Source organism: Protomyctophum bolini, assembly GCF_963924005.1.
Source record: "Protomyctophum bolini genome assembly, chromosome: 3".
In the NCBI taxonomy this organism is placed as follows: domain Eukaryota; kingdom Metazoa; phylum Chordata; class Actinopteri; order Myctophiformes; family Myctophidae; genus Protomyctophum; species Protomyctophum bolini.
Genome location: NC_137864.1, coordinates 15,240,352 through 15,252,460, shown reverse-complemented (window position 1 = coordinate 15,252,460; position 12,109 = coordinate 15,240,352). Strand labels below are relative to the sequence as shown.

Below are 12,109 nucleotides of genomic sequence, written 5' to 3'. Positions count from 1 at the left end.
ATTGTCTACGTTAACCCTATTCTTAGTCAACATATTAGGGCTAATTAGGCTATGTCTGGTGAATGTTTCATAAACGATCCTCTGTAGCACAACTTTCCCCTGGAGTTACGCTTAAACCCAAGACAGAGTTTAAGGAGGTGAAAACATGGAGTACATTTAAGCCCCATTTACACTGGCCGACAAATCTAGCCTGAATTGGGCCATTTATAGATTTCTGCAAATGAAAGACATATACTCTGTATCCCTATTCCCTGACATAATTTTATAGCTAAACGGACAGAATTCAATTTTATTTGAATGATGAAACCCAGCTGCCATTAATTGTTGGAAATGGAAATGGAAATTGCGGAAATTGCGGAAATAGAAATTGCGGAAATTGCGGAAATTGTAATTGCGGAAATTGCGGAAATGGTGGAAATGGAAATTGCGGAAATTGCGGAAATGCGGAAATGGAAATTGTGGAAATTGCGGAAATTGTGGAAATTGCGGAAATTGTGGAAATTGAAATTGCGGAAATGGTAATTGCATTTTACTCAGCCATAACAATTTATTTTCTGTTAACCAACTTGCTGGCTGGCAGGCAGGCAGACAGCTACTCATAGACAGGCAGACAGACAGGCAGCTACTCATGGAGAATTGGACAGGCAGGCAGTCAGACAGCTACTCATAGACAGGCAGACAGACAGCTACTCATTGAGAATTGGACAGGCAGGCAGACAGCTACTCATGGACAATTGGACAGGCAGGAAGGCAGACAGCTACTCATAGACAGACAGACAGCTACTCATGGACAATTGGACAGGCAGGAAGGCAGACAGCTACTCATAGACAGACAGACAGCTACTCATAGACAATTGGACAGGCAGGCAGACAGCTACTCATAGACAGACAGACAGCTACTCATGGACAATTGGACAGGCAGGAAGGCAGACAGCTACTCATAGACAGGCAGACAGACAGCTACTCATGGACAATTAGGCAGGCAGGCAGACGGCTACTCATAGACAGGCAGACAGACAGCTACTCATGGACAATTAGGCAGGCAGGCAGACAGCTACTCAGACAGGCAGACAGACAGCTACTCATAGACAGGCAGGCAGACAGCTACTCATAGACAGGCAGACAAATAACTACTCATGGACAGACAGACAGACAGGCAGGCAGGCAGGCAAAGAGCTACTCATGTTATGTTATAACAGCTACTCATGTTATGTGCAATAATTTGTGCAGTTATGGAAACAGCTCTTTGTGTTTATGCAAGAAAATGTAACACATTTATTTATTTACATATTGTGTGCATGCACATTGTACTTTGATACATTTTGCGAAAATAAAGCAATTGAAAGAGAGAAGTTATCAAGTATCATTAATGTCGTAATTTTATCTACTGGCCCCTGGCCCCTTGCCATTTTTGTAATGGTAAATCTATTTGAGTATCCCTGCTGTATGTGACCTGTCTGCATTTAGAGTACTTATGTAAACTAATCGGATTCCAATCTGGATGTGGCACAGATATGATTCAGGCTTCATTTGGCTACGAGTGTAAATGGGGCCTTAAGGGGCCTTAATAGAATAGCAAGGGTATATGGACCAAAAGTAAAACCCCATTCTGATCATTTCAGAGCAATCTGAGAATTATTGCTGATTAACAGTGACAGGGTCATCATGGCCCACATTTAATAACTACTTACATCACTGCATGCTGCTATGTTTAGTCATCACAAAGTAGCCTAATGTTATCACAAGCATTTATTAGTCTAGTTTGGTTAGGCTGTGTATGCAACTTTTATCTTGGTAACAGTAAGTCGATCAGACACTTATGACAAAGTCGCCATCTAGTGGCAAATATATTTCATGAATTTGTTTTGTGACCAGCCCTAACGGCCTATCCTATCCAATTATAGACTGGACAATGCAGACATGTCCAAAGTCCAGCCCGGCTGCCCGGCCCAGCTAGTGGCCAATAGTGTCACAAGGGCAGTCTTTATATGACCCATGGCTTCCTTCCTAAAATACATTATTTAGAGCCCACCAGTAGCCTATAGTCATGTGAAATGTGAAAGTTCACACATGAGTATTTTTTTAATGATTGGATTAGGATAACTGTTTGTTCCTTGTGTCGTTTAATTCTCAAGATACCTCATGTCAAACCTTTTTATACATTTGTCTACGCTTAGTTACAATTGAACAAAAGGTAATTTATTGGACTGTAAATACAGTACAATAACAATGCAGTGTTAATGCGGTGGAATAAGGCTGATTGTTTTGTTCACACAGCAGATTACATTTGGCTACAATTTGCACAATAGACAAATAGCCTACAATTGTTAAAATGCAATGCATTTTTACTGTAGCCTATGTGACATATTGTTATGGTCTAAAGATACAGTATGCCAGGAGATCATCCTGGCATTCTCTCCTGGCATTATTATATAAGTATTATAATAAGGTCTTCATTATTCTTCAAGTATTTTCATATTTTCAATATGAAATACCCCCTTTTAAAACCATTTGGACATACAGTATAGTCTTCAACATGATATAGCTAGCTATAGCTGGTATAACACAATAGTACAGGAAGCATTAGGGAACAGATTTATTTGCTCATTCTTCTTTTCCCAGGTTTCTGATAAGAAAATAAGTTATGTGATAATAATACCAATTTGCATAATCTAATATGGGCCTACATTTTAGTATAATAGAATAGTACATTAATATTGTTGTTATTATTATCATCATCATCATCATCATCATCATCATAACTACCACCACCACCAATTCCTAGTAGTAGTATCAGTAGTATTATATTCTATGCTATTTACAATTAAAATAATCCAATACAATTAGCTAATTTTGTCCCCTCAACCACTATTTTAATTATATTTAAAAAGTCCCCCTCTCATAACTGCACTACAAATCCCACAATCCTTAGAACGGTCGTCTTTGTGCATGTTTTGCATTGCTGCCGCTGTTTTGTAGATTTATAAACAGTGTAGCAGGAGTCAACCTGCTCTCTAGAGCTCCAGGGGAAATCCACATGGTTTCACGATCTGTTGAAATGACTTTGCTGCGCATGAAGCCAACCTTGGCTTAAAGGAGACGCAACAAAGCACACAAAATGGCTGTGCTCTAGGCCCGTGCGAATAAGTAGGTTTACTATAGCTTTAAGAACGCAAAAATAGTGTCTGCTTCTTTAAAATTATATTCGTTTATTACTGAATAGATAATTAAGAAAAGTTTTAAATTCATAATCAATAATTTGATGCGTATAATATACGACGAAGCCAACGCGTTCTGTTAAATATGTCACACTGTTGGACAAGGGCCTCTTGCAAGCAAAACGTCTGTATATTGGATCTGTTCCATTCTTCTTCAAATTGCATGTAAACCTACTCAAGTGTACGCGGAATCGAAAGTGCAAAGAAGGGGATACGGACGGTGATGGAACCGGACAGTGACCCGACCGGGGACGTTAATAAAGGACAGCCCGTGGACAACAAGGCCACGGAAGAGACCGCGGGTAGTAGTACGGCGGTCACACCGCGAAGGGGCCTGAGGGAGCGGGGAGCGCCGCGTCCGAGGTCCGGTGTCCCCGCGACCCCGGACGTCAACGGAGCTGCGCCGAGCCCGCAGAGCTCTGGACGGGTTTTACGAGACCGATCGACCCGCGCCGTGCCGGCTTGGCTGAAGGACAGCAAGAGCGACGATGAGGACGAACCGGTCGCGGACACCGGCGCGGCCAAGCGGAGGAAAGTTTCTCATTCCAGACGAAAGAGGAGCGTGGAATCCGCGGGTTCAGCGGCACAGGATGCTGCGGACGTCGCAGCAGGTGACAGCGTTCAAACTAAAGAGTAAGTTTTTACTATTGAATCAAGGTAACGGGTAATGTCAGCAATGTCAACACTATTTGTTTTAGATGTAGCTTACAGATAACTAACGGCTAACCGAAAACAAGGAGATAAGAAAAAAACAACACTAATCTAGCATCAGTTTCAAACTTGTCACTACCTAGTACCTACAAACTCGGTCGGGTCAAGTCCTGTCAAAAACACGCCTTTCGGTATAGTTCGTCCCCTTGCTGTATACATCTGCATTAGATGAAGAGAGGGTGGGGTAAATTTACCTGTCTTAAAATGTGTCAGTGTCTTGTTTCATGCTACTGTTTGCGAACGTCTGTTCGTGAATAAACATAGCTTGCTGACATAATCAGGCTGAAGGGCATCATCAGCCAGTTAACTGTAATATTATACGCAAACAAATACTAGTTTTTCTTTTTTCTTTATCTTTCCCTGTTGCAGTTCAGGGGAATCCAAGAAACCTGAAGCAGATGCTCAAGGTAATATGCCTCAAATTAAATGAACACACAGTTAATGAAAGCCAAATCTTTGTATGTCTTTCTTTGATATTGTCTTTCCCTCTCTGATAAAAAGTATGTGCGCTGCCACTAATGTGTCTGTGCACATTATCTGATGCCAGGTGTTTGATGCCATGATTTCATTGCTCTCTAGGAGGTCCTCTGTCTAGACGCCCCCCACTGCAGACCCGTGCCAAAGCTCCTGGTGCCAGGGCTGCCAGGGGCTCTGCCAAGCCTGTGTGTAAGAGTGAACCGGGCACAGAGAATCCTGCTGGTGAGCAACCTGCTTAGCTAGGAATGAAATGGCATATTTTAGTTATCACTACGAATCAGAGTAAAGCTTAATTTATACTTTGCGACACAACAGTGTGCCGCAAATGGCCCAAAATAGCCAATGTACAAGCTCACAATGCATCACAGATGTGGCACATTGTGAGCTTGTAGGACACCATCCATTAAAATATGTGAATCACTGGTTTCTTTTGAAATTGGCCCCAAAAACATCATTCAGGAGACCACAAGGGGAGGTAAATGCAAATTCCCATAGAAAAGTGTCATTCACATTTCACTGACACCATTTTTCCTTTTGCTCCTTTGTACATAGTGTTTTGTTTTTGTAAATGTTTAATGCTATGTTGTTGATTAATTAAATACATAATATAGGACCACAGTGGAAACAAGTCCCAGGGACTTTTTTGTGTTACCCTTTTAGCCTTAATGGCTACTCTGTTTACATTTCTGACTAATACAGTAATCAATCAATCAATCTGCTATTTTTAGTGCAAGACATACAACAGAGAATAAATTAAGAGCACTTGAATAATTCACACAGATGATTTATCCTGGTGAACAAATTTATTGAGGGGTGCTAGCCCCTATGTCCAGGTTTGAGGGTTTGTGTAAACACAAACATTGAATGCATTACAGTGCACCAGTTTTGCTGGTGCTCATGATCTGATCTCTCTGTGTCTGTCTGTCTGTCTGTCTGTCTGTCTGTCTGTTTGTCTGTCTGTCTGTCTGTCTGTCTGTCTGTCTGTCTGTCTGTCTGTCTGTCTGTCTGTCTGTCTGTCTGTCTGTCTGTCTGTCTGTCTGTCTGTCTGTCTGTCTGTCTGTCTGTCTGTCTGTCTGTCTGTCTGTCTGTCTGTCTGTCTGTCTGTCTGTCTGTCTCTCTCTTTCTCTCTCTCTCTCTGTGGTCAGGTCATGCAGCAGGGGAGGCAGAGGTGAAAGATAAAGAGGCAAATACTGATGCAGTGTGAGTAAACTGTATATTCTTATATGGAAAATTGGTCATTGTATTGATGCAGTTGAATGGAAACATTGCGTGCACACACACACACACACACACACACACACACACACACACACACACACACACACAGAGAGAGAAACAGTGGCGCCAGCTATATTACAGATCATTCCCATATTGGGAAGTGTCGGAGACAGACAGGCACAGATTGTGTGAACGGTTCATTGACCTCTGTCCTACTTCCTTCACAGTGAGAAGAAAGAGGAAGGTGAGGATGCTGATGTTTCAGGCATGAATAATGAAGGCCCTCCATTTCAGAATGACCCCAGTGACCTAGACTTCCAAGTACTACAGACACAAAGGTACCCCAATCATAAACCATACAATTGCAACTGGTGCAAACTGTGTAAGGAGAGAGCATTCGGTGTATAGCACTGATTTCTGTTGATTCTTTTTTTTCCCAGCGGTGCGGAGGACGTCGAGGGACTCAGCAGTGATGAAGAGGATGTTCCTTTCAAAGATGATCTGAATGACCAGAGCTACAACCCCAAAGCTGAAAGGTTGTGTGTCTCACACACACACACACACACACACACACACACATGCGCGGGCGCGCAGTTAAAAGTTTGCAGATCGAAATATCTGCTGTCATCTCAATAGGGGTGTAAAATATGTCCGGTCCCTGAAGTTCCCTGTCTCTCTTTTCTGCATTTCTCAGAGATGTCCCCAAAGTGAAGCGAAGGGCTCCTCCTAGACAGAAGGAGAGGAAAGATAAAACTCCCACTAAAGACAAAGAAAGAGAGGTTGTGGACATAAAGACAGAGGGTTCTGAGAACACGGAGTCTGTGGAGGAGGAGGTGAAGCTGGAGGAAGATGCGGGCGAGGACCCGGATGGACCCAGAAAGTACGTTACGTTGTTTTGATTGTCCATCGTTCTCCTGATCACATACTTATACTTGACTGAATCGACTTTGGTCTTTTTCCAGGAGGGGCAGGAGGAGGAAAGACGACAAAACTCCACGGCTTCCAAAGAGAAGGTTAGACCATGGGCTAACTGGCCTTTAGCTTAGGGGGACACTTTTTCACGGACAGTGGGACCTGATGGGCACTTGTTTTACTCCGGCTACTACTAGTAGGGCGGGATTATAAACCTCTCAAAAACTCACAACCATTTTGTCATTTTATCCATGAGTAATTTAAATGAATAAATGTATTGTTGTATTTATTTTAATTGTGTTGTTTAACAAATGTATTAACAAATATATATATTTGTACGCCCTGCCCCCACACACAGAAAGAAACCCCCAGTTCAGTATGTGCGTTGTGAAATGGAAGGGTGTGGCACAGTTCTGGCTCATCCTCGCTACCTACAGGTTTGTCACAGCAAGCACAACAACCCAGTTGGAATGCCTTATGATGAGTGGGCCTATTATGCCAGTTCATAACAGAGGTCAATTCAGAAATAAATGCATGATTGAGAATCCATCCATTGTGTAAATGTGTTACGTTCTTGTTGCCTCGTATTTCCTCTCCACCCAGCATCATATTAAGTACCAGCACCTACTGAAAAAGAAGTATGTATGTCCTCACCCCTCGTGTGGAAGGCTGTTCCGACTACAGAAGCAGCTGTTGCGTCACGCTAAGCATCACACAGGTATGCATGCCTATGTACTGTACAGTATACACACACATGAGCAGTAGTCAGTTGGATACCTTTAAATAAATAAATCTCCAAAAAGGAATGATAAAATTGTGTTTTTGTGATGTTCAGACCAGAGGGACTACATCTGTGAGTTCTGTGCCCGTGCATTCAAAAGCTCCCACAACCTGGCTGTGCACCGCATGATCCATACTGGAGAGAAGCCCCTCCAGTGAGTGTCTCTCTGTTTATGATTAATGTCATTCTTTTCTTTCAGTCTATCATAATAAGCATTTACTCTTCTCATTCTAACATGCTCCCTTCCTCTCCCATCCCTATCTGATAGGTGTGAGATCTGTGGCTTCACCTGTCGCCAGAAGGCCTCTCTGAATTGGCATATGAAGAAGCATGATGCTGATGCAACATACCAGTTCTCCTGCTCCATCTGTGGCAAAAAGTTTGAGAAGAAGGACTGTGTGGTGGCCCATAAGGCCAAGAGTCACCCAGAGGTACTAATTGCTGAGGCGCTGGCGGCCAACGCCGGCGCCCTCATCACCACCCCTGCGTCCCTTCTGGAATTTCACGGAAACCCTGTCCAGGCAGAGGTCACCAGTCTGGAGGTGAGTCAAGTAGGGCAGGCTGGGCACGTGGCACAGTTGAGCCAGGTGGGGCAAGTTGGGCAGCAGGTGACACAGGTGGCTCAGTTGTCCCAGATGGGTCAGGTTGCCCAACAAGTGAGCCACCAGGTGGTGTTATTGGGTCAAGACCAGAGCCTCCACACCATGCAGGTGCCAGTGACCATTGCGCTGTCCCCCATTGACCCCCCTTCTCCTGCTGAGAACCAGCAGCAGACTCACCTCCAGTTCCAGATGCCCCTCCAGTTTGTGCAGGCAGCTCAGCATTCACAGCAGCCACATATCGGGCAGTTGACCCTCCATTCTGGATCAGTGGTGACCCAGCAACAATCACAGCTGCAGCAGCAGCTGCAGCAGCCGCCGATGTCTATGCAGTCATTTTCCTCACAGCAGCAGCAGGTTCAGGGACAGACTCAAATCCTATACATGACGTTACCGCCTGTCAGCCAGTCCCAAACCCATATTCAACAAATCCCTATACTAGCACCTCAGCAGCTCCACACCCTGCAGACCACCTGCTCTAGCCCGTCTCTGCTATCGGCGTCCCAGCTCCAACCTCAGGATCCATCCTCCAACAATGGGGAAACGTACGTTCTAGACACCTCAGTGCTCACGTCTTCTCCGTCAGCTAATTCCCTGCATCATCAGACGGAAGTGGGAGGGGAGGGGGATGTGGTCTGGGAGCAGGAAGGGGAAGTTCTGACTGATAGTACAGTGGGCCATGTGACACAGGTTATCATATGAGGAAGGACATGTGTGCAACTGTGCATAGAGCAGGGGTTCCCAAACTGTGGTGTGTGCACCCCTTGCGGTGCGCGAACGCCCTCTAGGGGGTGCGTGACATGAAAAGGGTAATGGCGGCAAAATCTGGTAAAACACTGTTGCAAGGAGATGTATAGAGCAGCTGCGGGAGTATACAGCAGCTGCATGTCTCTCAGTGCAGTGACATTCTGTGATTATTTGCCATAATCATAAAAATAAAGATATATTAGCCAAATACAACAAGACTGAGCGAGGGCGGTGCGTCAGCTAGGTCAGGAGGGAACAGGGGGTGCATGGCCAAAAAAGTTTGGGGACCGCTGGCAAAGATAGTAGCCAACTATGTTATCTGTGACGCTATATACTGTAATACAAAGTTTGAGACACACACACATAGGATCACCATAATGTTATGTATTATTCACCCATAGTCACTTTTTGGTAGCTTTTTAGATCTATCAGGGAAAGATACGTACGTATGTGTGGGTATTTGTATCTGTAAGTTGTTGCCTTTGTACATAAGGTGAAATAATGTTAGTCCTCATAACTTTTACTGGCCTTTTGTGTGTTTATTAATGCTAAAAACAGATCTAGGAGGATTTGCTATGGCAAAGCCTGTTATGCAGTAATATAGCATTTCTCAATGTAAATTACAGTATTGAAATGTATTGACTGAAAGTATAGCTGCATCAGTACCTGAATGGTCACAGAACACCTGGAAAAGTCATTGAATATGAGCAATCAGGTTTTCCATACCTGAGAAAAGTTACAGTTAAATGGGCCATATATAGAAGTTTTGTTGCAGGATTTTATTTTTCTTCTGAATTTGTCAAGCTTGACTGAAGGGAAAACACAATGTAGCAGGTTGTGTTTATGGAAGTCCAAAATAGTTCAATAGTTAACCAAAAGACAACTTTGGACATTGAAATTAGCTATACAACAAGAATGTTTTTTCATATAGATGCTAAGATACTGGCTATAGCATAGCGCTATGAATTATATAAGCAATAGCCATTGGACAGTGTTGGAACTTTCAGTGGCCAATATGTCCCTGCACCATGTGTCAATACTCCCATAATTTGTGATGTTGGATGTGTGGTAAGAGAAGATTGTTAATTTATGAGGTAAATAAATGTCTTTTACATTAACTTGTACAAACGTGTATTTATTATAACGAGGAAAATGCATGGTTTGTGAGTCATTCGAGACAGGCTGGAAACAACATGGAAATACACAACATTAATGCCTCACCATTGGGAACTTAAGTGTTTTAGCTTTAGACTAGAACAGACCCTTTAGGTAACACATGGGCAACATGCCCTGACCATCTCAATCCGATCCTCAAAGTTAAACAAAATTGGAAATAAATGTTACTCTACTCCAATTAATTATTAGTAATAAACCATTTGAGTACATACCTGCATTCCATATCTGTATGTACTCAAATGTGAGTCCATATTTGTAACGCAAATACAGTAATGCAATACGTTTGATAATGTGAATGATGCAGTACTGCTGTAAAGAAAAAACTGTTGGCCCTATTGTAAAGTAGTCTGTCCAGACTGTCCTGTCTACCAAATGAATGCAGTTAACATGATTCAGCACTTCATGTTCCAATCCAATAGTCCAATGTGTGTACTCTCTCTAAGCGTTTAGGACAGATGATGGCGTTCTCTGTCCCTTTGTCTAGCAAACTGCTTCATGGCTCGTTTGGGAGGGATTAAGGTGTTACTCAGTCCTACCCTCCTCTTCCTCCCTTGTTGCTCCTCAGTCTCACCATCACCCTGGGGTTCTCCATCACAAGACCCGTGCATATGGGATTCAAGCTTCTCTGAACCCTGTGTGTCATCGCCCACAGAGTGTCCATAGATACTGGGAAGGCCTGAGGTCTGCAGGTCGCTGTCGTGAGCAAACTTGCATTTGATTCCAAAGCGGCACCTCCCGTCCTTTCTGTACGCCACGCACATCCTCTTGCCTCCTATCTGGGAGGGCAGGGCCTGCAGGGTGAGGGGGACGTGTTTCTGTAACACACTGAGTTTTTCGTCGGCCTGAATCTTGAAGGGGTTGGCAAACACACTGCTACCGGCGCAGGCGCTCAGCGGAGGAGGGGGGAGTTTGTTGGGACTGGGAAGCGGACCCTTGGGGGCGGGGCGGGATGGTGCCACAGCCCGCTTCTGTGGCAGTGGTGAAGGTTCTGCCCGTGCTTCTGCCGATTCAGATTCACTCTCTGACTCACTGGATGCTGAATTGGACTCCAGCAAGAAGTTACGGTTCTTCTTGACAGCAGTGTCCCTGCTGCCCACCTCACTCCCAGTGCTATGAGGGAATGAGAGAGTACATACACAATTGTAAACACATTTTTATGTAAATGAGAGAGAGGGGGCGGGGGTAGTAGGTAGGCGACTGCACACACACACACACACACACACACAGGTAAGTACAAGTAGACGTTTTAGGGATCCAGAGGCCCTTAAAACTAGGCTCCAGACTTCCCAAAACAAACTGGTCAGGCTCCTACTTGGCATCACCCCGGGCCCCCGAACCCACCTCACCCCTGCCCACTTTGACAGGCTGGAATGGCTTAGGGTCGACGACAGAGTACATCATCTTGCAATGGGTCTGGTCCACAAGATTGTCCACTCACAGTTAACAGCCTTTGTATTGAGTTTGTGCTTGAAATGTACTGTAATTCTGCAAACTGTTAATAAATATTTCAATCAATCAATCAATCAAAGATATTACATATCAATTTGGAACAGCCAGTCACTACACAGGCTATATATACCCTTATAAACCATAAGTAAGCTAGCTTACAAAATAGACTGTATGACTAACGTTACCCGACAATGGCTTATAATAAAAGATGTTTGCACGCACACGCACACGCACACACACACACACACACACACACACACACACACACACACACACTGACCTGGCAGTACCACCGTGGTTGCCATCATCTCCATCCCCTTCACTCTCTGAATCAGAGGACAGTCCGTAGCCGACAAGAGAATTCATTTAAATGAAATCGCGTAGCAAAGCTTAATCGAAATTCACTCAGTTATTCCTGTCTCTTGGAGCTGAAGTACTATGAATTAAACGTACGGCAAATAAGTTGAAAGGTGCTGAGAAAATGCTATAAGCAGACAACTTCTAACTTAAGTCGTTGGTAAACATTAGCAGCTACTGTAGGTTAGCACTGAAAGAAGGGTTGTTTTGATGTATCTATGCCACCTACAGCACCGGCATGGTATTGCAGTTTCAAAAGCACTCCTTTTTGCAGACCTAGTTATTTAATTTAATTAATCCAATTGTGATAAAGTGATTTTATTTCGTTATGTTTTGGATTACTTCACTGGCACTGCCAAATCCTATACATTTTACATCTGAATTATTATTTCAATAAATGTGAATGTACAAGAGATAATCATGTAGGGAATGAATGAATGCATGCCAACAGGATGGTCAGTTTA

General features: G+C 43.7%; 2 protein-coding genes across 2 annotated transcripts; one reads left to right on the top strand and one right to left on the bottom strand.

The window, feature by feature from the left end:
- Nucleotides 1-3,069: 3,069 nt before the first annotated feature.
- zfp91 (ZFP91 zinc finger protein, atypical E3 ubiquitin ligase) lies at nucleotides 3,070-9,806 on the top strand. The gene is made up of 12 exons (XM_080760215.1): nucleotides 3,070-3,851; nucleotides 4,299-4,336; nucleotides 4,509-4,628; nucleotides 5,552-5,606; nucleotides 5,852-5,962; nucleotides 6,065-6,160; nucleotides 6,319-6,504; nucleotides 6,587-6,637; nucleotides 6,895-6,973; nucleotides 7,140-7,254; nucleotides 7,372-7,471; nucleotides 7,586-9,806. Exons 1-12 carry the CDS (start codon nucleotides 3,442-3,444, stop codon nucleotides 8,616-8,618), a joined length of 2,394 nt encoding a protein of 797 aa, XP_080616341.1. The 5' UTR covers nucleotides 3,070-3,441; the 3' UTR covers nucleotides 8,619-9,806.
- Nucleotides 9,800-11,830, bottom strand: LOC308313223 (uncharacterized protein). The gene is made up of 2 exons (XM_080760216.1): nucleotides 11,569-11,830; nucleotides 9,800-10,949 (listed from the first exon to the last, which is right to left on the bottom strand). Exons 1-2 carry the CDS (start codon nucleotides 11,652-11,654, stop codon nucleotides 10,286-10,288), a joined length of 750 nt encoding a protein of 249 aa, XP_080616342.1. The 5' UTR covers nucleotides 11,655-11,830; the 3' UTR covers nucleotides 9,800-10,285.
- Nucleotides 11,831-12,109: the final 279 nt, after the last annotated feature.

Excerpts from the sequence above, each read along its gene's own strand:
- zfp91 (XM_080760215.1), top strand. The coding sequence starts at position 3,442 with ATGGAACCGGACAGTGACCCGACCGGGGACGTTAATAAAGGACAGCCC. Across the intron at positions 6,161-6,318 it reads TACAACCCCAAAGCTGAAAG|AGATGTCCCCAAAGTGAAGC; the intron begins GTTGTGTGTCTC and ends TGCATTTCTCAG. Across the intron at positions 6,505-6,586 it reads GACCCGGATGGACCCAGAAA|GAGGGGCAGGAGGAGGAAAG; the intron begins GTACGTTACGTT and ends GTCTTTTTCCAG.
- LOC308313223 (XM_080760216.1), bottom strand. The coding sequence starts at position 11,654 with ATGAATTCTCTTGTCGGCTACGGACTGTCCTCTGATTCAGAGAGTGAA. Across the intron at positions 10,950-11,568 it reads AACCACGGTGGTACTGCCAG|CACTGGGAGTGAGGTGGGCA; the intron begins GTCAGTGTGTGT and ends ATTCCCTCATAG.